Source organism: Macaca mulatta, chromosome 1 (genome assembly GCF_049350105.2).
Source record: "Macaca mulatta isolate MMU2019108-1 chromosome 1, T2T-MMU8v2.0, whole genome shotgun sequence".
NCBI classification, from domain to species: domain Eukaryota; kingdom Metazoa; phylum Chordata; class Mammalia; order Primates; family Cercopithecidae; genus Macaca; species Macaca mulatta.
The window spans coordinates 68,359,896-68,386,107 of NC_133406.1; the positions used below are offsets into that span (position 1 = coordinate 68,359,896).

The 26,212-nt window shown below is 43.2% G+C and overlaps 1 protein-coding gene across 9 annotated transcripts in view; it reads left to right on the plus strand.

Annotated features, from left to right (window-relative positions):
- HHAT (hedgehog acyltransferase) overlaps positions 1-26,212 on the plus strand; it is a 348,893-nt gene that overhangs the window by 292,443 nt on the left and 30,238 nt on the right. For 8 of the 9 annotated variants that reach the window (XM_077937214.1, XM_015117485.3, XM_077937224.1 and 5 more), the window contains one exon: positions 3,092-3,236. In XM_077937214.1, coding sequence (XP_077793340.1) covers positions 3,092-3,236 — 145 coding nt within the window. Of the gene's footprint in view, positions 1-3,091; positions 3,237-19,843; positions 19,899-26,212 lie in introns of all 9 variants that reach the window. The other variant, XM_077937234.1, reaches the window with a different exon arrangement.

Genomic DNA, 26,212 nt, shown 5'->3' on the forward strand with positions numbered 1-26,212 from the left:
TTATTACCCTCTTGTGGATGAATCGGACAGATCCCACCCCCTTTTCCTTCCTGTGGCCCATCATTCTTTTTCCCTACCGTTTCACCATGAAAAGGAGCAACACTCTGTTCATTTTGCTGCTTATTGGCATGGCTAGTTTTGTCAGAGGATGAGGCTGTTGGTTAAAATTAGGTTTTTGGATTCCTTGATCATCATCTATTTTGTCTCCCACCCACTCACCCTGGGGGATAATCAAGAATTGCCTATGGACATCTTGATATCTCCTTTAAATCCTTTTAGTTTGATTCTAACAGGCTGTGCTTTTTAACATTCTTGCTTATTTAAATTTTTTTTTTAATTTCCAAATTTTTAAAAAACATTTATAAAAATTGGATTGTAGTCATTCGTTCCAGATTTTAGCTGCCCCCCTCCCTTCCTGTCTCTGAGATCAGCAGCTCCTTCACAGTTGGTATGATTTTGACTTTTTTTTATCCTAAGTAGATAAAGGAACTCATGGAACCATGCAGCTTGGAAAGATATGGGGGTAATCACAGAATCAAAGGAAGAACTGTAGGAGCTGGGGCCTCAGGGCTAGACTGAGGAGCCTTATGCCTCCAAGACACACTGTCTGTTCTCACCTCCCTTGGCCCTCAGCTCCTCCTCCTGCTGTGGCCAGTCCTTACCCTGCCCCAAGTGTCAGCTCCATAGTCCTGCTTAGCAGCCCCATGCAAAGAGAGTCTTCCTCTCTCAGTACCTCTCTGTTGATTATTTAATAATTGTAGTCACTTCCCACAAAAGAAGAGCCACTTAGCTTAACAAGCTACGTGCACTCTCGGTAGTTGACGTTAACAAAGGAAAGATGACACAGTGCCTTTGTGTTCCCTTCTCAGGATGTGAGGCTGGGGGAGGCTGATGTGGTTAGAACAGAAGTGGTGGAGTGTCAGACTCAGCAGATCCCTTAGGAATCAAATGTCTTGTTAGTAACCGCAGTATCTGGAGAGAATTACTTGGATGCATTTATGTCAATTAAGACAATTCATATTTTCTTAATCCATTTTGGATCTTCCCCCGTCTCCCAACTTCCTCTCACCCTGCCTTCCTAGTTACTGCTAATTGAGTCAGTAATACCCAGAAAATATCTTCCTCTGCTTTAGAATGCAGAAAGTGGTAGATTAATGTCCCATTATTCTCAGAGGTGAAGAGTGCTGAATAATAAGCCTGCTCCTTCCCCATTTCTCTCTCATTAACAGTTTTCACACGATGTAGTTATCTTGTACCAGGTCTTGTCTGACAGTGTCCTCCTGTACGTGCCTGTGGCCTCCTAGAGCAGGGGCAAGACTAGAGGTAATCTTGCCTGGTGGCCTCTAAGTAGGGACACTCTGCATCACTGGAGAGCATTCCAGAACAACCATGGTCAGGCAGACATCTCACTGTCCACCGCACAGCGTCTCTGTGAGCGGGCCACCCTTGTGTTTGCCAGCAGTAAAAGCACGTTCCAAAGTGATGTTGGAGCAGAGAGCCGTGGGTGGGAAGATGGGGAGATAGAGGATAGCAGCCAGATCTGAGAGTTAGGAACAGACCCTGGGGCTGGCAGGAGAGAACAGGAGGAGTCAGAAATTCGTTTCTCTAGATGGAGAGGACACCGACCATGACTTCCAAAGCAGTCACAGGAGATTCACAGCAGGGCCGCCATAATAAGTAAGCCTCTTGCTGAAGACTCGCCCTCCAATTTAGTCCTTTTTGCCTGTCATGAATTGCATCGGCTGCTGTCATTGAGTTATTCCGAGTTCTGTTTGTAATTGGAACACAGCTGAAATTAGGATGCATGTGACCCTAGAGATGTGTGGGTTTCTGGAGGATATTTGGGAAATATCTCCAGACCCTTTGCTCCCTCTTTCTCTGTGTCTGTGGATTAGGTGGAGGTGCTTATCAGATACCCTGAGCCCCTGCTGTGCTGTACCTGGTTCTCATTCTGAACACACAGTCCCTCGGGGCGGTCCCCGTGCAAGTGCTAATAAGGCTCGCACACTCCAGCACCACGACCTCACTCGGGAGGGGGCTCCCAGAACAGTCAGTGCTGAAGAATAAAGGCTTTGTTTGCTTTGTGAAATCCCTAGGAAAATCTTAAAAGGAGAAGTACAATGAAGAACTAGGAAGGACAAGTGGAATTCTTTATTGTGATGCCGTAAAACATCCCTCCAGCCTTGAGTATTTCAGGCACGCCGATACACTTCATCCTCAGTGCCAATGTGTGCCGCGGGTGAAGTGTGGGCCTGAGCTCTGATTCCAGCCGTAGGCTCGGCTCACACTGATTGTCCTACACCCTTGTTATGAGATTACTCTTAATAGCATGTCAGGTTTAGGGGGCAGTTGGCTGGCTTCCCAGGGTCATTGTAACTGGCCCAGAGGAGCATGCTGATCTTGACCTAATTCCGTGGAGCTATATATACTAGTTATCACAGACAGCAGTTTGAAGTTCTTCCACCTGTAGGTTTACATGCAGAAAATAAGTGGAGGAGGGAGAGTGCTAAATCCTAACTGGTTTCAGTGCTTGTATTCCACATGTCAGAGGGAAGCCCTCACATTTTGTTCTCCCTCAAAGAAACAACTTGGGGTATGTCACTTCTTTCCTCAGGGTAGAATGAATATGTTGCAGGAGTACGGTTTTGTTTTGTTTTGAGACAGGATCTTGTTCTGTCACCCAGACTGGGGTCCTGTGGTGTGATCATGGCTCACTGCAGCCTCAAACTCCTGGGCTCAAGCAGTCCTCCCACCTTAGCCTCCCAAGTAGCTGGGACTACAGGCACATGCCACCAGGCCCAGCTAAGTTTTAAATTGTTTTTGTAGAGATGGTATATCACTATGTTGCCTAGGCTGGTCTTGAACTCCTGGGCCCAAGTGATCCTCCTACCTTAGCCTCCCAAAGTGTGAGATTATAGGCATGAGCCGCCACACCCAGACTGGAATTGAAGTTTTGAGAGCTGTTTAAATAATGACCTGGTTCAGGCTCTGTGGGGAGGCACCCTGGGCTGGTGACAGAAAGCTGGATGATGTCTTAGCCCCATTTTTTCCACCCTTGTCATGAGATGCCTTCTTGCCATTTTTCTCACAGACCCGATACTTCTCCCCACAAGCTCGCCATCGATTCCACGCTGCCCTTGCGTCTTGTTCCACCTCGATGCTGATCCTGTCCAACCTGGTGTTTCTGGGGGGCAATGAGGTTGGGAAAACCTACTGGAATAGGATCTTCATACAAGGTAAGTTGCTTGACAGTGCTGTTTTCAATCAGTTTCTTGTTTTCCATGTATGCGGGTGGGATCACACATGGGATGGATGGGATTTGGGGAACTCATTCATTGTTATGTTCATAGTATATGACCTCTAAAGTACCAGCCAGGAATAATTGCCTATGTTTAGCTATGACTTTAAGTGTCCCCTCTTTTTGATGCTCCATATCTCCTGTATGTGATACTTGTTTAACACCAAAAGGTATTATTCCAACTCTCCCAAAGTGTATAATCCCTTCCATTACACTATGTTTCCAATGATTTGATATTTCTTAATCTTTCCTGCTGCTGTGGTTGAATATCCCCTTCAAAACTCATGTTGAAATTTAATCCCCAATTGGCAGTATTGAGAGATGAGGCCTTTAAGAGGTGATTGGATCATGAGGGGTCTGCCCTCATGAATGGATTAACCCATTCACGGATTAATGGATTATTATGGAAGTGGGACTGGTGACTTTACAAGAAGAGGAAGAAAGACCTGAGCTAGGATGCTCAGCCTCTTCACCATGTGATGCCCTGTGCTACCTGAGGACTCTGCAGAGAGTTCCCACCAGCACGAAGGTCTTCCCCAGATGCAGCCCCTTGACCTTGGACTTCTCAGCTTCCATAACTGTAAGAAACAAATTCCATTTCTTTATAAATTATCCAGTTTTAGATATTCTGTTATAATCAACAGACAACAGAGACACCTAATGTCCGTGGGTCCTAGTCTGCAATGTACTGCAAAATCTCACCTTGTTTTGTTTATTGCTCTGAATGTCTTACTAGGAATCTGCCCTAGAAGCTTCCTTGTACTCTCCTGAAGCTGTGGCATGGCATTGGTATTTGCCACAGCTCTTGGTTGTGGGTATTTTTGTGTGAATACCAGGGGCCAACCTTATGTTTAATGTACATTAAATAGGTAATCTGAATATCCAAAGCAAAGCCATACCTGCAGCAGGTAAACTGCTGCTATGTGGGAGTTGTCAAAATATTCTATTAATAATTGATCATTGTTTATTTATGGTCACCATTTCCCTTGGGCTGGGACTGAGTTATATCTATGAGAATCGGGAGATTTGGAACTACTCACAGTACATACTACTGTAGCCAACTCGCTACATCTTAAAAGAGAAGATCCCTGCTCTGTTCCCTGCCCAGTGACACGGTCTTGTGCTTTTGCTTTGGGAAGCTTTGCCAAGTGGTGATGACGTAACTGCACAGCTGGCCCATCATCTCCACATCTGGGTCCCTGAGAAGGCAGCAGTGCTTTTGCTGCAGCTCTTTTCACACCAGAAATAACAGCAACACAGCTGCAGTATTTCAGAATGGCAAACCATGGGCCTAAACTGTGGCAGCCTTGGGTGAGCCAGGCTCAAAGGGCCAAGAGAGAGTCCTGTTCTACTTTAATCTTGTCACTAAAAGACCCCTCTTTGATCTTGCTTTCTGTGAGATGTTTTAGCTGATAGTTCCTGGAAAGACCATGTGCTTTCTAAGTGAAAGCTTTCCTTTAATAGAGATGAGAGATCGTAGGGTGCAAAGGATCTGAAGATCAGGTGGGTTACAGCATTTTTTACTTTTCTTGGGCCCTCTCACAGAACCTAGCACAATGATAAGAACATTGTGACTTGGGGGGAAAGTGCTGATTTGGTTTGCTTGTCACATAATGAGGAAGCTCTGATTTTCACTTCCCTGAATCAAATGCATTCAGTGTTTGCTACTTGCGAGGCACTGAGAACACAGAGATGAAAAAGGAAGCTCACAAATGTGAGTGCCAAACACACAAAAATGTGCGGTAGATTCAGGGAATTGCTCTGCCGGGTGTATGAGTGAATTATTGGAGGTCACAGGATAGAGTAACTGACTTTCCACGGAAGATATACTCTTCAGAAGAGGTGGCATTTGAATTGAAGTAATAATTCAGGAATTTGCTAGGTAGAAAAGGCAGGTATATCAGGGAAATTACCACTGGCTGCTTTGTCTGAAATTCCAAAATCTCAGTAATTTCTCACCATAGAAGTTTGTTTCTCTGACAGTTCAATACAAAGCCGGTGGCTTTTTCTAAGCAGTGGCTCCAGGACCTACAATGTTTGTTTTGATTCTCCAAAATCTTGTCCTGGCATCATGGAGGAGAAGAGAACACGGGACTGGCACACCAGGTGCTCAAACACGTGATATTTCTGCTTACATGTCATTGGTCAGAGCCAGTCACATGACCAACCCAAGTACAAGGCAGGGGCGTGTAGGGAAGCATGCAGATATCACTGTGCACCAGCTCTCTATGGCACAGCAGGAGCGGCACATGGGCCTGGCCAGAAATGCCCAAGAGGCAGTTGGAAATATGAGTTAGAGTTGGAGAAGACGGTGGAACCAGTGATTGAGATGTGTGGGGGTCAAGGGCGTAAAGGTTGTATGTGAGGCCAGGGGAGTAGATGCAGTTAACCATGGAGCTGTGTAGAGTGAGAAGAGAACAGGGTGGGAGAAACCCCGGGGAATGCTGGCATTGAAGGGAGCAGAGAGAAAGGCAGGAAGATCAAAGTGTGACTTACCTGACATCCTATGGAGTTAACCTCAGTCACATGGGATTGGGCTCTGAAAACGCGGTCTGCTGCTGCCACATGGGACCTGCTATGGTCTATGACTGAACGCACTATTTATGTCCTCCTTGGACTCCGGTGCCACAGCCCTGGGAACTCTGATTCTATAAATGTGGAAGGCTCTGTGGAATCATCTCTCTTCTGGGTTCCGAGGCCAGAGAAACTCAGCTTAGAAGGCTTTTTCTATGTCAGTGATTATCCAAATAAGCTTGTTTGCATCTCTGCTGGCCTGTGCCATGGGCCTCCTGAGTCAGGGAATGTCTGCTGGGGTTTTGGCAGTTGCCCCTTCATCTGTTCCTTGCTGTGGGTTTTTGTCCCTGGAGGATTGGCTTTAGATATCTCTTGGAGGTAAATGAACCAGATGGTGTCCAAGCTCCCATCCTGGAGAACTCTGGATTTCATTTAATAACTAATGTGACTTGATAGAAGATTAATATGAATATTCCTGTTTTGGTGAAATAAAATAATGAGTCTATACGATGCTCCCTCAGTCTCTGCTGGGGCTGTTCATATCCGAGCTTTGTAAAATTAAAAAAATCTGAATTCGGAAACTCATCTGACCTCAGAAAGTTTAGTTAAGGGATTGTCAAACTGTATATGGAATTGCTGACAAATGTGCACCTTTGACAGCCTTGTAGTCTTGGCATCTTCCCTGGGACACATGATCAGTTCCTGTCGCTCCAGAGCCCATCTTTACACACTGAGGAAATACAATGAAGCGAGTAAGAATGCTGGCTTTAGGGATGGAGAGCATTTAAGCTCAGTGTCTAGATTTCCAGATTTAAGGGAAAGGTGGCCCTTCCCTCTGCACCTTGATGGGTTGGGACCTGCTGCAGCAAGAGGGAGGAACCGCTGACACCACATCCCTCTAACAGGTCTTGCCTCAGAGTCCTGGAGAAGTAGGAAGGAGCAGATGGGTATCTAGGAGATAGGGATTATTGAGGAGATTTGTGAACACCTCACAGCTAATGGGGTGTGGATACACATGTGTCTTAAAAGATACCCCTCTCTGTTTCCCAGGGAGCCCTCTTCTGGCATCACTGATGTCCCTAGAAGTATCTCATGATTCACCTGGAAAAGTTGTCTTAAAATTGGTATCTTCCTGTCTCCAGTTCACTTGAATTTAGCCGTAGATTTGTTTGCTCTAAACTACAAAGTTTATTTTAGTGATTTCCATGAAAATGTCTGTCCTGGTCTCTGTGGGTCATATGGGTGAGATGAGGCTGTAAAACCAGACCCTTCCCTTTCTGTTGTGCACCTGCCCTGCTGTCTAGAGAGTGGAAGACAGAGTCTGAAGGCAAGGGATAGAAATGCTCAGTGGCAAACCTAGGGCTCTGGTAATGTGTCATCCCTAAAACAGTTTTGGTCAGGAAGTGTTACCTCTGCTGCTGAGATTGAAGAAGTAGTGTTGAGTTTATTCAGCAGAGAATAAGGGATCTATGTTTTTGTTTTGTTTTGTTTTGTTTAAAAAAAAAAAAAACTCCAAATTTTTACTTTTGAAGTTATGCTTCAAGCTGCTTGAGGAATATGCATATTTAGGCCTCACAAACTTTATTTAAAAGATTTAGCTGGTCCACGGATCTGAGAAGGATATGGCTGGAGATTTGGTCCAAATGCTGTTCTAGGAGGAACTCTGCTGTGTCATGCTTTGCAGAGACCAATGCAGGTTGCTTTTTACAAGTGCTTTGGCTCTGAAAAGCATTTGTTAATAGAAGGAGCTTTCTCATGCCTGCCATAAATCATTGACATTGAAGGATAATTTCTTCAACAAGCAGCTGAATAGAGCTCTGTAATTCAAAGGTATCAATGAGTTGTAACTCCAGATCAGCAAGGCCAGTCCCCATAAACCAGCTGTGGCCTAAGCATCTTGGCAGTGCTCTCTCCACTGTCCTGGGGTAATGAGGAGAAAAAGTATTCAAGGGGGGTGTTTATACACTGGGAATATATCTGGCCTTGAGAGGGCTGAGAGCCTTATAATGTTTGGATGGGTGCAGAATGGTGCTTCTTCTGAAAAGTCTGTGTGCTTTTGTCCAGGGAAGCCATGGACTTTGTTTTAAAAAAAAAAAGGAAAAGAAAAAAGGAAAACCAAACCATTTCCCAAGTGGAGGGGCCTGGATCACTGGGGTGATCCAGTGACAGTGTTGCAGTGACAAGAGCTTGGTAGAGATGTGGCATCCGCGGAACATTGCCCTGTCTGATGCCTCCTTACACATACACACCTGTACACACATGCACACATACACACATGGATGTTTGTTTTTGCTTCTATCATCCGATCTATTTTGGCAAGCTCTGCCTTAACACTTAGCTCCTGGAGTGACCCCATGCCAAGGCAAGGAGAATTTTATTCTTTTTCCCTCTAGATTGCAGTGAGAGAGGAGCTGGTAATTTTCTTATGCAGGTCCCCATATTTGCTTGCTATTTCTAGCTGAGAGAAGAGAAAGTATATTTTTCCCTGATTACTAGCTTGTCTGAGCAGTTTATTTGCCTCCAAACTCAAATGGTTCTGGACAGGCATTTTATTTAAAGCTGAACTAGAGTATTGCACTAGAGATTCTGGAGGGTTGTGGTTAAATAGAAATGCATTCCCATCGTATCTTCTCAAATTCTTGGGATTAAAAATTTCATTTCTGATGAAAGAGGACAGAGGGCAGGTGTCGGTGTCTCAGAGGCCATCCTTTCTGATGACTTTGTTTCACGGCCTTCCCTGGCCCTTCTCTCCAAGTGGAGTTTTCACTGCTGTCATTGATTGTGTCTGTGCCTCACTGGATCCTCTGAAAGTTCTAGAAGAGTTTGAAAAGCAGGGGCTTCCTGTGCATCATACTTAAGGGTGATGAGGTTGACATGTAGATGTATTACACAGTCTATCCGTGTTTACGTCATTGGTCTATTTATGACCATTCTTGGAATCTGAATGTCAAGACTTGCAGAAGCCTTGGTTTCTTTATTGCATGCCACATGGCCAGCCAGAGGCCTTGGGCATTAGTTTTCCCACAAGTAATTCCAGCCAAGTCACCAGGCATAGAATGTGAGGAATAGTGAGTGAAAGTCCTTATTCATAAGTGCACCTAGGGTTATGTTAAAGCTGAAACAAATTCTAAAATACCCAGGAAGGGCTTTCAACCAGATAACATTTAAATCTTTTGTGCTAGGTTGTGGAAACTTTTTCCTGCTAATTAGAGTTTCCAGGGCACTGAACCCTGACCACTTGCTGTGTTGCCAAGTTGGTTCCCTATGGCTACTGTAACAAGTTATTAAAAACTTGTTGGCTTAACACAAGTTTATTTTTCTTGTAGTTGTGAAGACCAGAAGTTTGAAATCAGTCTCACTGGGCTAGTCAAGGTGTTGGCAACGTTGGTTCCTTCTGGAGGCTATAGGGGAGAAGCTGTTTCCTTACCTTTTCCAATTTACAGAGATAGGTTTCTCTTGGCTCATGCCTTCTTTCCTTCCTCTGTCTTCAAAGCCAGCAGTGTAGCATCTTCAAACCATGTTCTTTCATCTGTCTTCTTCTGTCACACATATCTACCTCTTGTTCTTGCTGTCTCCTCCTCTGTTTCTCTCTTTCTTTTTTTTTTTTGAAACGGGGTCTCTGTCACCCAGGCTGGAGTGCAGTGGCATGATCTCAGCTCACTGCAACCTTCGCCTCTCAGGTTCAAGCGATTCTCCTGCTTCAGCCTCCCGAGTAACTGGGATTACAGGTGTGCGCCACCACGCCTGGCTAATTTTTGTATTTTTAGTAGAGACAGCATTTCACCATGTTCATCAGGCTGGTCTTGAACTCCTGACCTCGTGATCCGCCCACCTCAGCCTCCCAAAGTGCTAGGATTACAGGCATGAGCCACCGCACCTGGCCTCCTCCTCTGTCTCTCTTATAATGACCTTTGTGATTCCACTGGGCATGCCTGGATAATCCAGAGAAATTTCCCATCTCAAAATCTCTCAGTTGATCACCCCTGCAAGGTCTCTATTGCTGTGTGAGGTGACTTTGACTTTGACAGGTCTGGGGGCTTAGAGGGTGCGCGTCTCTAGTGGAGCCGTTACTTAGCCCACCGCACCACGCTGACATGGGCAATTGCTGTGGCACAGAACACCCCTCGGTGACACCACTGCCATAGCTTCTTTCTAAAGAGATTTGGTTATAATAGCAATTGGGATGTGCCACTAGCCTCCTTAAAATGTGAATCTGCCTGTCAAAAAAAAAGGTAATACTTAAATTTCACAGAAGGACACACGTGAGATTTGTTATCTTCAGGGAATTTCAAGGGTGTTGTTGAGGACTGCTGCAGTTTTGCCTGCTCAGTGTTTGTTTCCCATTCCTTGGTAACAGCGCCCTGCTTTTCCTTTGGGAACAGATCTCTCCCACCCGCCCTCAATCTGTGTGATTCCGGTGGGGCACACCCCATATCTAAGATCCACAATCAATGAGTGGCCTGGGACTGGCCAGGCAGTAGGGTCCGTCTCGCCATGTGATATAATTCCAGAGCTTTTGCTGGAACTATTGGGAAGCAGAAGCAATCTCTCCTTTGGAGTGTGGAGTTGTCAGGATGCAGAGCTGGAGCTGCTGAGCCCTCTCGTCCTCCCAGTGAACAGCCACGGAGGCGGGGGGCCAGCTCAGAGGAAGGCAGAGCTGCACGATGGAAACTGAAGCCATATAATTTTGAGCCCCTAGATCGAGGAATGCCTGAAGCCAACATATCTTTGTACTTTTCTGTTACAGGAGATTTATTTTTATTTTTTTTACTCAATCCATGTTGGGAGACAGTGTTCCAGGGTTTTCTTTGTTTCTGCATTTCTTGCAAACAGAGGCACTGGCTACCTTTGTTCCCAATTATTTCTCCTGGATTATTTGTATAGAAAACACCTCAGAATTGTCCAGCTACTAAGCAGCAATATCAGGTGAGATTACAAGCCCTTTGACTCCAAATTCTACATTCTTTGTATCAGACTACTCTTCTCTCTCTGCTCTGTGAGGCCTAAATCATGACAGGCAACCACTGTTTTCACTGTGACCCATCCCTGGGTGTCACTGCCAGAGACAGTCTAAGGTGCCTGGTTAATTGTTCTGATTCTTAGTACTTCTCCACTGAGCATGTTGGAAGGGTGACAAGAGTCAGACCTTCCAGGCTCTGGGGCTGATAGACCAGCCTGAGGCCTGTTAGCTGGATCAGCACTAACCAGACCACATGCCTACAACTCTTTTTATCCCAAGCTTGCTCAAGTGGTCAAGGACTCTGGCTTCCCTCTTTAGGTTTACTCCGACATTGCATTTGATTGGTCCCAAGCCCTGTTTCCAGTGTAATTACTCTTTTCCAGACCAAGAAAGCAGTGGAAAGAGGAGATAATTTTGTTTTGGCACACAATTTCAACGACTGGGGAAACAGAATTATCTCAGGTTGGCTGTCATAAGAGCCGAGGGCCTGTGACTGTCATATGTAAGGGCAGTGCTGGAAATGCAACAAAGGACAGCAACATGGCTGGCCGTGGTTCTTGTCTTTGCAGTGAAGATCAGAAAGTGGAATCCAGGGGACCTTTTCCTTGCCTCAGGAATTCTATCTGGCACTGTGGTCATTTATCTTAAGTGTAATTAAGGCACTCAAGTCTTTCAGTGAATATTCAACAAATGAGAGTGAAGACTATACAAAAAAACCTTTTCATTATCTTGAAACAAAGACAGAAAAAAGCATATCCTGTTTTGTCAGCACCTGTTTGGTACCATGTAAGATTGTTGAAGGGGTCACAGCTTCCAGCTGACACCTGTCAATTGGGCCTAGTTGGGCCATTTTCCTCTGTACTAACCTAACTCTCCCAGCTGCCAGGGGCTGCCCTGATCACATTAGCTGCTGCTGTGGAGTATTCTCTCTAAGGGGAAGCTACTGAAAGGGGAAAGCATGGAAAAGAGGGTGTTACGGTTGAATTGTGCCCACCCAATGAAGTCCTAATCGCCAATACCTCAAAATGTGACCTTTTGGAAATAGGGTCTTTATAGAGATGATAATGAAGCAGCGTCATTGTCTGGGGTAAATACCTGAGGTCTGTCATCTTACACCAAGGAAATCGAGTATGCAGACACAAAAGAAGTGGGTTTAGGAGTGGAGGTTTAATAGGCAAAAGAAAGAGAAAGGAGAACAGCTCTCTGTCTTGAGGAGGTGATGTCTGGTTTACATAGGGCCCAAAGATTGGTTGGACCAGGTGTGACATTTACATGGCACGAGGAAGCTAGCCTGGCTGGTGCCATGTCGCCTGCTCCTTACTGTACACATGGTTGGCAAAGAAAAGGGAAGATGGAGCCGCCATTTTGGACATGCCTAGTCACCACATAGCCTCTTTCCTATTGGCACAGCTGCCGGCATTCAAACTGCCATGCAAGCTTCCAGCTTGCTTGTCTATGTCTGCAGTTCAATTTTACAAGCTACTTTTTGTTAGAATATGGTTTGGGGCTGCTTTTCATTAAAAGGAAAACCTTACTGAGGACTTCCTGACCCTCACTATCTGCCTGCATAATTTCTTCTTAATTCCTATATCAGTAAGTTAAAAATGAGATTATTAGGGTATACTCTGGTGTCCTTATAAAAAGAGGAACTTTGGATACAAAGATAGACATGCACAGAGGAAGATGATGTAAAGCCACAGGGACCCAGGCATCTACGGGGAGATGGAGGCAGGGATTGGAGTGATGCTGCCACAAACAAAGGAATACCTGGAGCCACCAGAAGCTGGGAAGGACAAGGAAGGCTCCTCCCCTCCAGGTGTTGAGGAGAGCCTGTTCCTACTGGCTCCTTGATTTCAGAGTTCTAGACTCTATAACCAACAAACTAAATTTGTGTGGTTCTAAGCCACCTGGTTGGTAGTATTTGGTTCTGGCTGCCCTAGGGAATGAATATAGGGAGCATTATGTTGTGTGGCGTGTGGAGTTGGGGTAGGGAGAGGTACTGAGATGGGCTGGCAGTGACTCTTCCCCACTGTAAGAAACAGTTCATGAGTCCAGCAGCTGGAGGGCCAGAAACGCCCACTTCGAGTGTTCAGGTCCACATAATGGTTAGACTTTGCTGTCTGGGCATGGGCCGTAGGACAGACATTCCAACAGTGTGAAGTGAGGATAGGAGTCGTCAAATACCCAGTCACAGCAATGTCACATGGTTATCCAGAGGCACAGTGAGGGCCCTGGGAGGTGAGGAGCAAGGAAAGCCAGCCTTCTAGCTCCTGGGGAGCCATTATCTTTCACGGGTGATCCAGGTCAGGCAAGAGCAGGGATGTGGTAGGTGAAGGCGGGTGAGCAGAAACACGGCCCCGCAGTGAGTGTCCCAGGATGCACCAATCAGCCACTTTTAAAACAAAGCCAAACTTCCAGCCCCGACCTGCCTTCATATTTATCTTCTCCTCTTCTGCCCTTCTCTGACCCCTGACATTGATTACACAGGAAGCAGCAGATAGGAATAGCTAGCCTGGCAGTGTATGTCACCCTGTGTCAGGCTGGCAGATGGAGGCTTCCGGGCAGGGCAGGCCGAGCTGATACTCCACTTGAGAGCCACCCTGCATCCCACCAACCCAGGGCCGAAGCCTTTGTCCCCTGGGCGCCTGCTGGCATGTGTGCCCGCAGAGCCTCTCTGCACCCTTTTGTTCTCCTCTGGCTATTGTAGCATGCCAGCTGCTGACCACTCTTGCCCAGAGAAGGAGGCAGCTGCTAATTTTAGCCCTACTTAGGTCTCCAGGCAGCACATCTCAGGACTTAAAAAATATTTTTTGGTTGCATTTTTAGGTGATCTTGGGAAACAGAAAATTGGGAGGACTTCACCTGCTATCAGTAAAATGAAAAGGGAAGTTTAACCTTTTGTTTTAAAAAAGTTACTGTATTTCTTTGCTGTTAGAAATCTACTGGGGCCAGGGGCATTTGCCTACGAGAGTTAACTTGTAACCTGTGGCTTTTAGTGGGGTAAGAAGACAGACAGCTGAGTGCTAAGCCAGGGGATAGAACATTCTGCCCAGAGAGCACTAGGAAGATGTTTCTGGCCTCCCTGGGGGAGGCCGGGCCACTCTGCTGATACAAGGGAATGTGGAATTCTGCTTGGTAAACCTGATTTCCGTTTTTCCCCATTGTTTACATGTTGGGTAGGTGGGAGCACTCTCATTTGTCTTGGTTCCAAGTTGGGTTGCCTTAGCGAGAAGGCCTTTGAAACACATCTGTTGAGTCATGCACAGCAGGGAGCCATTTGTGTTCTGAGGGTTGTCAATCATAGAAAATCTGAAAAATACCGGACAACATAATGGCACAGCAGCCAAACCATGCCTGGACATTTTCTGGTCACACAGGTCTGTCTGTGGAGCTGTGCTTTTTCTCAGAAAGTTATTGGGGTTTTTTTTAATAAGCTAGAAGAAACCAGCTAACTTGTAACTTAACAAAATTGTTCCCAATCTTGTTGTTTTTCTGTTTGCGTTCACAGTTATCCATAACTGACTTTAGTCATATTTGAAGCTAACCTCTTGATTACTTTTTTCACTTTATGACTGCCATTTAAGGTTGCTGGAGGGTTGGCTCATGACTTTTGGATTGCAATACAAAATTTCTATCAGCCAGGGCTTTACCAAGAAAAGCAAAAGTCCATGGCAAAGAAATAAGCAATGTGGGAAGTATCTCAGCTTATCTGATGCAGGAGAAAGAAGGACAGTGGTCAGCTGAGTCTAGGTGCAAGGCTAAGTTATTTTTACAGAGAATACTGCCAGAAGGAGAGGGCTTTTGGGACATAGTGTTGTGATATATGCTTTGGGGACAAAAAGGTGAATGGCTCAGGGTTGCACCAATAAGCTGATTTTAAAACACAGCCAAACTTCTGGCTATCACTTGCCTTAATATGTGTCTTCTTAATTCTGTCTTCTGGGTGAGAAAGTCACCATGGAGGATGTGACATCAGAGGCGGGCTTAATGGATGAGTAAGTACCAGACTTGGGGGATGGGTCACAGCCTGTATAAAGGTATGGAGGCATAAATCATATATTCAGGAACTGCAAGCATCCTGGGATCATAGCAGGAGAGGATGCAAGGTGTGATATTGATGAGTAAGCTGTTTGCACCAACAAACACCAGGAAGGTAACTTGAGGATCAGGGAATGAAGTCCATACATGCCGTGCTAAGGAGTGTGCACTTCATCCTTAGTAGGCTGAGAAAGGCAGGGGCTACAAGGATTTTTGCAAGAAAGTGACATGATTTTCATTTTTGAAAGATCCATCTGGAGGTCACATGAAGGGGAGCAGTCCTAGGCGCAGGGCGATCAGGAGGAAGCTGTGGGAAAGATGGTGAGGCTCTCAGCTATGGCTGTGGGGCATCGAAGGACAGAAAAGATGGGAAAAGAAATCTTCAGAGTTCTCCCAGGGAGAATTTTAGGGAATCAGTTAAGTCTTCATAATTTGTACAATAATGGTTTTGGTACCTGAGATGGGCAAAAATACCTGAGGTTTATCCTTTTTATTTGGGAGCTCATTATAGATTAATTTCTGAAGTTTGGAGAAAGAATGGTCACTCCCTCTGTTTCTTTGCCTGTGCCCTTAGAATTTGAAAGGATATGCAAGTGCCAAGGAGAATGTGAAAACAAAGAGGGGGTGCTTTGCGGAGATGAGCCGCTTGCTCCATGTACTGCCTGAATTAATGTTTTTTCCAAGGCTAAGTTCGCTCTGGAAGGGGGACTCCTTTTATAGAAAGTGTTCTGTTCTCTGCAGATATTTTACAGATATTTCAGATTCGTCTTTTGTTTCCTTAAACATCAATAAGCGTAGCTGCTTTGTAATCTATGTTTGATACTTTAAGTATTTTTAATCTGTGTGAATCTGTGTCTGCTGTGTTCCTTTACTGCTGGGTTTTACCCCTACCTTCTCTTTCCTTGGATACTTGGTTATCTTCGACTACGTGCTGCTCATTATCTTGCGTAATTACGTGTGAGGTATTCCTGAGGCCCAGTGTGAACGTATCTTCCTCCAGACAAAATTTGTGCTTGCATCTGCCACACCAATAGGGCTGACTTAAGAGTTGCATTTCCTTAGGGAGGGATTCACTTCCCTCCCCTTCTCCTTTGGAGGTGGGAACTAGGTTTACCTCTGGTTAACCCTTAACCTTAGGATGAGTGTGATTATTTTCTGGACCCCAGCTTAATGTGTTTTTGAGGACCCACCTGTTAGACTCATTGCTTTTGTCAGGCTCTGGGATTTTTCTTCTGCTATCTCACCCCAAAGGCTGCAGCACAGTCTGGACAGACAGATGTTTTCAGGAAAAAAAAAACAAAAAAACTTTAAGAACTTTGTTTGCCGCCTTTGGTTCTCATTTTTTCTTAGATTTTGGCCTGGTTATTCCTTACTGTCTTTCCGGAATGTTGCTAGCTGTTTAGGGAAAAGAATTAAAACATTTATCTGTCAATTTTAGGATTCTGTTTTCTCCCAGTGGAAGTACTGGTACAAATAATATACCTACCATTGCCGGAAGCTGAAGTGTTAGATTCTACAGAAATTCTGCTTTTCCTCAGAGTCAAACATCCCAGTTGAAACGTCTAAGAAATGACAATGTGCTTCAAATATAAATAGGAGGTGTTAGGTAAATGCTTTATTAGTGAATTCATATTGAATTGCTAAGAGAAGTTAGGTGTGTCTGAGATGTCCCCCGATTTCTGAGGGCTGTTACAGAGGCAGTGTAGGGTGGTAGTGGAGGACTCTAGAGTCAGACATAATTGAGCCACTTACTAGTATGAGAACTTGGACAAGGGACCTAACCTCTTTAATACTCAAATTCCCACCTGTAAATTGAGAAAAATACCTACCTCATAGGGGGTTGTAGAGATTAAATAAGATAATAAATATAACCTTACACAGTTCCTGGCACATGATGACCCCTTACTAATGGTAGTTAGTTATTAGTACTGGTATTATATTAACCTTATTCTGCCACATGGCCCCATTTTTCTTCTATCAAAATAGTTTGGTGGATATGCACATGCAAAAGAATGAAGCTGGACCCATACCTCACATCATATACAAAAGTTAACTCACAGTGGATCAAAGACCAAAACGTAAGAGCCAAAACTATAAAACTCTTAAAACAAGATAAATCTCCATGACTTTGGATTAAATAATAGCTTCTCAGATATGACACCAAAGATACAAATAACAAAAGAAAAAATAGATCAATTGGGTGTCATCAAAACTAAAAACTTTGGTGCTTCAAAGGACATCAAAAAAATGAAAATACAGCCAGGATATGATAAATTTTTGCACATCATATAATGATGAGGAACTTGTATCTAGAATATATAACTCAATGATAAAATAAGACAATTCACCCAGTTAAAAATGGGCAAAGGGGGCTGGGGGTGGTGGCTCACACCTTTAATCCCAGGACTTTGGGAGGCCAAGGCAGGAGGATAACAAGGTTAAGAGATAGAGACCATCCTGGCCAACATAGTGAAACCCCGTCTCTACTAAAAATACAAAAATTAGCTGGGCATGGTGGCACACGCCTGTAGTCCCAGCTACTTGGGAGGCTGAGGCAGGAGAATTGCTTGAACCCAGGAGGCAGAGGTTGCAGTGAGCCAAGATCACACCACTGCACTCTAGCCTGGCAACAGAGCGAGACTCCGTCTCAAAAAAAAAAAAAAAAAAAAAAAGGGCAAAGGACCTGAATAGATATTTATGCAAAGAAGATATACAAATGATTAATAAGCACATGAAAAGACATTCAGCATCATTAGACATCAGAAAATGTGCATTAAAACCACAATAAGATAGCACTTCACAGCTACTCCCTTTACTGCTGATGGGAGTGTAAAATGAAAAACAGTTTAGTCTACAGTCTGGTAGTTTCTTAAAAAGTTAAACATAGAGTTACTATATGACATAGCAATTCTGCTCCTGTATATGTGCCCAAGAAAAATGAAAAGCTATGTTCACACAAAACCTGTACATGAATTTTCATACCAGCATTCTGCATAATAGCCAAAAAGTAGAAACAACCCAAATGTCTGTCAAATGATATGTGGCATATCCGTACAATGGAGTATTATTCAGCAATAAAGAGAAATGAAGTACTGATTTATGCTACAACATGGATGAACCTTGGAAACACGGTAAATGAAGGAAACCAGTCACAAAGGATCACATGTTGTTGATTCTATTTATGCAATGTCCAGAATAGGCAAATCTATAGAGACAGAAATAGAGTAGTAGTTGTCTGGAACTGGGAGGGATAGGGATTTGTAGGGTAATAGCTAATGGGCATGGGTTTCTTTTTAGGGGATGATGAAATATTCTAAAATTGAATATGGGGCTTGGTATGGTGGCCTGTGCCCATAATCTTAGCACTTTGGGAGGTTGAGGCAGGAAGATCACTTCCCTTTAGTTCAGGATTTCAAGACCAGCTTAAGCAACATAGGGAGACCCTGTATTTACAAAAAAAAAAAAAAAAATCTTTTAAATAGCCGAGTGTGGTGGCATGTGCCTGTAGTCCCAGCTGCTCTGGAGACTGAGGTGGGAGGATTGCTTGAGCCTGGGAGGCCAAGGCTGCAGTGAGCTATGATCATACCACTGCACCACAGCCTGGGTGACAGAGTGAGACCCTCCCTCAAAAATAAAATACTTAAAAATTAAAAAAAAAAAATTATTGTGGTGATGGTTTCAAAACTGTGAATATACTAAGAGCCACTGAACTGTGTTCTTTAAATTGGTGAATTGTGTGATATGCAAATCATATCTCAATAAGGGCATGTTAAAAACAGTTTAAGGCGGCCGGGCGCGGTGGCTCAAGCCTGTAATCCCAGCACTTTGGGAGGCCGAGACGGGTGGATCACGAGGTCAGGAGATCGAGACCATCCTGGCTAACACGGTGAAACCCCGTCTCTACTAAAAAATACAAAAAACTAGCCGGGCGAGGTGGCGGGCGCCTGTAGTCCCAGCTACTCGGGAGGCTGAGGCAGGAGAATGGCGTGAACCCGGGAGGCGGAGCTTGCAGTGAGCTGAGATCCGGCCACTGTACTCCAGCCTGGGCGACAGAGCAAGACTCCGTCTCAAAAAAAAAAAACAAAAAACAAAAAAACAGTTTAAGGCTAAAAGATAATTGATCCGATATGGCCCTATCCTCTCCGTCCATCTCTCTATTTGTCTTACCACCTTTTTTTTTTTTTTTTTTTTTTTTTTTTTTTTTTTTTTTGAGACAGAGTCTCGCTCTGTTGCCCAGACTGGAGTGCAGTGGTGCGATCTCGGCTCACCACAAGCTCCGCGTCCCAGCTTCATGGCATTCTCCTGCCTCAGCCTCCAGAGTAGCTGGGACTACAGGTGCCCGCCACCACGCCCAGCTAATTTTTTGTATTTTTAATAGAGACGGGGTTTCACCGTGTTAGCCACGATGGTCTTGATCTCCTGATCTCGTGATCCACCCGCCTTGGCCTCCCAAAGTGCTGGGATTACAGACGTGAGCCACCGCGCCTGGCCTTACCATCCATTTTATCCGTTCATCCACGCACCCAACAGCCTGTCCACTCTTCCTTCAACCCATTCATTTGTCCATTTACCCTTCCTTCTGCCCTCCCATCTCATCCCATGCCATTTTGCCTTCCTCCCTCACTCTGTCAATCCAAAAAAAAAAAAAAAAAAACGTAAAACCAAAAACTTGATTTGTTGCTCATCTGCTAGTTTAGTCTGTACTAGTCATCATGTAAGTCTCTGCTTTTCATCTTGCTAGTTTGGCATTTCCGGTGTCCTTATGACTTGCCACTTAGCATAAGATGAGTTTTCCAAGCTCTGCAGAGGAAATGCTCTTTATCAATCCCTCCAGTAAACAGATGGATGCATAGATGTGGGGACTGTGGGGTGTTTGATACATAGCCAGCAGCTTACTGAAATGGCGGGAACATCCAGGTCACATCTCACCTGACAGAAGTCCTCAGAATGGTGTGTAGAAAATTTTGGGTTTGTTGTTTGCTGTGACATCTCAGTGTTAAATGTGTGTGACACTCACTGTTTCCTCCTTTCAGTGGCTCAGTGCAGGTTTGATGCCTGGTAACTGCATTCCTCATTCTTAACACAATGGTGAGTGATTTCAAGGTTGACCTGGTTTAAAACAGCTTTCTTAATGAGACTGTTCACCTTTGTGTCATCATTAGTATGATGTCAGTTCTTTCCTTGCCCAACCTCCAGTACAGTTGTTTCCTAACTTTGTTGCCCATCAGAGTCACCTGGAGAGATTATTTAAAATGCAGAGTCCTGAGCTCTTACCTCTAAGAGATTCTGATTCAGTGGGTCTAGGGTAGCATCCGGGAACCAGTGTTTTAAGGAGCACCCCTAATGACTCTTAATTGGAATCCTCCTTGTACTACCCTGAGATACTCTACCATAATTGATCTGTTAATGCCAGCATTGGTTAACAATATGGGAGACTTCTAATTTCCCTTCTAATGCCTGGCTAGTGTTCATTTCTTCAAGCCTGGAAGTGTTAATCCATGGCTAAGAAGAAGCCATTACTATTCTGTGTATCTCCAGCTGAGTTAGTGGGTAGATTATAGTGCTTTGAGAATTTTGAAGGTGGCAAGAACTCAGCAGCCCTAGGCAGCTCTCATATATCCAGTGATGTAGATACTACAAACTAACTTATCCAAATAATCAGCATCTGGGGTTAGAAACGTACTGTTTGATATTAGATTTTTGCCCTTCTTCATTTTTCTTGGTTTAGTAAAAAAACCACTTTTTGAAGACAAGAGGGAGTGGCCTTAGGAAGAGAATTATTTGGGGCTGAGGGGTGAAATGAGATGTTAGTTGTAATGAAAACTCTTCTCTGACCACAGAATACTGAGTTCTGACTCCAATAAGCTGAGTAGTGGACTTTAAAATGCCTCTAGATCTGCACATACCTCAAGATGCTATGTGGACATATTTTTTTTTTTTTCTGATGAAGGTATAAACCCATCAGAACACTAAATTCCTCACCATCAAAATGACTTTGCCAAAGCCCTAACATGGAACTGTATTCAAAACATGTGTGTGTGCACCTCCCCACCCCCCCACACACACACTCACACACACACACCTCTTTAGGCTAATGCTAGCCAGTTTTGTTATTTGGGATTTTGAAGTACAAACAAGGAAATAGGAGGCTTAAACTAAATTTCAGCTGGAATTGAGGGAGAAAATACTGCAATAGCATCTTGGCTTAAGTGGACACAATTCTCTTTACAGTTTGCAAAGCACATGTATTTGCATTATAGTCCTATGATATAGATTGAACTAGAATTCAAGTTAACTGACCTGCCAAACCCACCTAGGTAGTAAATGGCAGAGCTGAGTTTTGAGCCCATGTCATCTAGCTGCTTCTTCAGTGCTATTTTCACTACATCGCACTACTAAGAAAATGCTGGGGTTTTACGAGTTGTCTGGCTGGATTTAATAACTGAAAGGAACCTTACCTTGTTCTTTAGGGTACAAATGATGAGCTACTGAATACTGTGTGAAAAGAACTATGTAAATGTTTGTGACATGGTGTCAGTGATTAGTGTATGTGTTTTCGGGAAGAACTGAATGTCCATATAGTGGCGCAGGAAGATCTTAGCACTTGTCTTCCTATCTGTTAATATCTCTTTTAGGAAGACTCCCAGGAACACATAAAACACATACAGTAAAATGCGCAAGTGTTAAATGTGCCAAATGATCAGTTTTTAAAATTGAAGACACCTGTTTAGTCAGTATCCAGCATTCTGGAAATTACTCCTTGTGATCCCTTTTAGTTATAATCCCCTTTAGACTAACCAATATCCTGATATCTATTAGGTTAGTACACAAGTAATTGCAGTTTTTGCCATTAATTTTAATAGCAAAAACAGCAATTACTTGTGCACCAACCTAATAACAATATAGATTAAATTTTGCCTACGTTTGAACTTTATTTAAATAGAATGATAAGGTACTAGCAGTTCTACTGTAATGCTTGTTTTGAAAATGCAAATTTCCATTATGATTGATGCATTAGAGAACAATTCGAGCATAATGCAATTTAGTGTTTGCTTATATGCAATTTTGTCCTCAAGAAACTCTAAATGAATGCAGAAATCTTCACTCAGTGAAACTGAGCCCAGTAGGAAAGCACAGCATGTACACACATGCACCTCATGTATCTACCAGCCACCTGGGTTGATTGTGTTATGAGACACACTCATCCACATCTCGTGTTACACACTCCATCCAGTCGTAGGCAATGCTACTTCCACCACGTCACAATAACTTGCAAGCTGCAACCCTTCTTACACCCTCTTCCACAAGCAAACTTCAGGTCTTTTTCAACATAAAATGCTATTTATTCTAGTATGTATGCATTTCTTAACAATTTTACATGTGTAAAACCGTGCTTCCATTTTTATTAGATTTCCCTATTTTTTAAAATTTGTCACTGCCAAAGTTTTGAATGTTTTGTTCCTGTCTTTCTCATAAGCCCTATGATTTTAGTTGCATGTATTTGCATATTGTGTTACCTTTGAGGAACACATACATCACATTAAAGCAGAAGGGACTGTATTTCTCTTTTGTGTCTGGCTCCTTTTGAGACTATGTTTGAGAGATTTATCATTGTTATGTGTAGCAATAGTTCATTTTCATTGCTGTACAGTATTTCGTTGTGTGAACATACCACAATTCATATATCTGTTCAACTGATGATGGACTTGTAGATTGTTTTTAGATTGAGACTGTTAAAAACCTTGTACATATTTCTTGTTGAGTATATACTTAGGAATTGCTGGGTCTTATGATACGTGTACGTTCAGCTTCAGTAGAAGTCACCAGTTTTCCAATGGGGTTGTACCAATTTATCATCTCACTAGAGTGCATGAGGAACCTAGTGGCCTCAAATCCTTTCCAAAACTTATAACTGTCTTTTTAATTTTAGCTATTCTGATAGGTGTGATTGTCATCTCATCATGATTTTAATTTGCATTTCCTTGACGACTAAAGTTTAAGTATCTTTGCAATGTTTATTAGCCACTTGTATACTCTTTTCTGTGAAATGTCTGTAGAAGTCTTTTGGCCATTTAAAAATAATTGAGTTGATTGGCTTTTTCTTCTCGATTTATAGGCATATATTCTGGGTAAGAATTTTTTGTTGGTTTTGTATGTTGTAAATATGTTCTCCCACTCTATGGCTTCCATTTTTTACTCTTTTAATGATGTTTTCTGAGGGACAAGGTTTTTACTTTTCAAGTCCTATTTATCAGTCAGTTCCTTCATTGTTAGTACTTTCTATGTTCTGGTTAGGAAATATTTGTTTACCCCAAACTCATGAACATATTGTTCTGTATTATCTTCTATCAGTAGAAGCTTTACTTTTTTACTTTCCCTATTTATATCTAAAATATGTTTAGTATTAATTTTGTGTATTAATGTGAGATAGGGATCCATTTTTTTGGTCTATTCGGATATTTAATTGACTCAGCAACATTCATTGAAAAAACCATTGTATCCCCCACAGATGTGTACTACAGCCTTTGTCATAAATCAGATGTCCATGGTCTGTTTGTCTCTTGCTGGGCCAATACAGCACTATCTTAAATCTTGTTGCTGTGAATGTGATTCCTTAATCTTAATTCTTCAGAATTGTCTTGGATACACTTAAATTTTTTACTTCAGAAACATCTTTTCAGTTTCTACAAAAAAAATTAACTTGGTTGGCTTTAGATTGGAATTACATTGAATGTGTATATAAGTTTGTTGAGAATTGAAATCTCTACAATATTGGTACATCTCTTGATTTATTTAGGAAACAAATATAAAACTCATAGTCAGTGTTAGTCTTTGATTAATCACAAATGAAATGATTATTTATATAGGTGGGAAAATAGCTTATGTATCCCAAAATGTTCTGGAACATACCACACGTCCAGAGGGTGAATCACTCCTTCATCTTTTGTAAGGCATCATGGTAGTCATGTCAGTTGAAGTTGGAGATGCGGAGATGGAGGAGATCATGATTTAGCACTGGTCAGTGAATCTTTTGCAGATTTTGTGTGAACAACCTGCCTGCAGAGAGTGGCATTCGCGTTGTCTTTCAGTAGCTTCATTTTTTTTTTTTTTTTAACCACCAGACAACTTTGTTGGAAGAGAAGAAGGAACATCTTATTCAATTTAATGGACAGAATTTAAATACAAAAGAACTAATTGCAGAAGCATCTGGAAACATTACACAGATGAGCCAGTGGTGTTTAGAGTTGGTGGAAAATGATATATTCATATGCCAAGAATTAAGATGTGATATTTTTGGAAATTTTTATTTTATGGAGAAATTCCTTTTTTTCTGTTTTAAGATCTGTAGCTGAAAAGATGGATATTTTGAAGAATTATTTGGAAATTTGGAGGTCCTCTGGCCCACCTCTCTCCCAAAGCAGCATACTTATTCCAGTATACTTTGCAGAAGCCATAGAATTGTAGATAGTTAGATCCAAAAAGATCTTGGAGGAGAGACTCTGGTCTAACCCTCCCATTTTGAAAAAGACACTGAGGTCTAGAAAGGTAACGTTACTTGTATACAATCAGGACTAGAGGCCAAGTCTCCTGACTCTCAGTCCAATGCTCATTTCCAGAGTTCAGCATTTCCCAAAGTATTCTCAAAGTATAATCCAAAGAAATAGTAATCATTTTGGGAGAGTAAAGTGCTTCATCTAAGAAGTAGTCTTGGGCTGGACGCTGTGGCTCATGCCTATAATCCCAGCATTTTGGGAGGCCAGGGCAGGCGGATCATCTGAAGTTAGGAGTTCGAGACCAGCCTGGCCAACATGGCGAAATCCCGTCTCTACTAAAAATACAAAAATTAGCTAGGCGTGGTGGTGGGTGCCTGTAATCTCAGCCACTTGGGAGGCTGAGGCAGGAGAATTGCTTGAACGTGGGAGGCAGAGGTTGTGGTGAGCTGAGATCGCACCACTGCACTCCAGAGTGATAGAGCATGACTCCGTCTCAAAAAAAAAAAAAAAAAAAAAATAGTAATACTGGTCTTGGGAGAGTGAAGTGCTCAGTCTAAAAGGTGATCCTTGGCAAAATCAGTTTGGAAAATTTTGCATAGCATGTCCTCTTGGAAATTTATGATACACATTGACACTTCTGCCATATAGTAAGGAGAGTTATTTAACTTTAATTCAGTCTTTTCTAAACATTTAACCATGGGCCACTTTTTGCACAGAACAACTTGTTATAAGCCCTGGGGTACTCCAGGAAACCTGCAGTAGATGACATGGGTCTGCCTGACAGCTTTTGCCACTGGTAAGGGCTCTCCTTGTAACTTCCACTTATTGCACATGGCCACGTCCTCTGGAGTAGTCATTTGGAGGTAGAGTTTCTTTCACATTTACTAATTGCACTTGCCTGGGCCTTTGCTTATGTTAATATATTTAGTCCTCACAAAATTTTCTAGAAAGGTGGTTAGTATAATCTCTGCTTTATAGACAAGGAAACAAAGAATCCAAGAGGTTACACAACTTGTTGAAGGGTGCCCAGCCTAGCGGACGGGACATGCTTCCGTCACACCTGGCTGCCTCCCTACCAGATACTACCTTCATTATTATGGAGACACCACCATTTGTCACTGTACTTTTTAAGAAATCCACTTTATTTAGGTGTAACTTTTATACATAAAATGCAGTCCCTTTATCCCAAGTACTGGATAATATTCAACACATTTTGACAAGTTGATATACTTGTGCAGTTGCTCCCACCATCAAGCTATGAAAAGATTAACCTGGCTAAGTTCACGCTGTGAGGTGCATGCTTTCTTTCTCAGTTCTGTCTTCAAAGCTTTTGCTGTGTTGCTGTGGGTCTGCTTTGTGCCACTCAAGGTTTAGTCTGGGACTCGGTCATGCTTGAAGTGTTAGTTCAGTTGCCCAGGCCTTCCTGATACCAGTTTGGGTCCCTCCTGTGCAGCTGAGGCCTGCTGTCTGAGACCTGTGGGGGCTCATGCACTGCAAACCCCTTACCCAGCTCACTCTCCTTCAGGGTTCCCTATATGCTCTCCAGCCCACAGGGCCCCCTTTTTCGGATCGCTTTGGCCAGAAAGACCAGATTTCCATCAGGGGTTTAGCCTCCCTGTTGCTGCTTCACCCTGCAGTTCTGCAACTGAGACCTGCCCTCCCAGCTCAGCTGAGAGATAAAAGAAGAAAAAGATAATGGGAAACTCACCCCCGTGCTTCAGCAAGTTTTGAGTCCTGCAAAATCTGCTGACTGTGTTTGCTTTTTTGAGTACTCTGGTAGTTGCCTTGTATACTTTGCACGGAGTTTTTCGTGTAAGTAGTGGGAGATCATAGCAGAACCAGAAGTCTCTATTTACTTTTAAATGTGTTTGATTTTTGTTACAAGAGACTTCTAAGCAGCTGGACTTT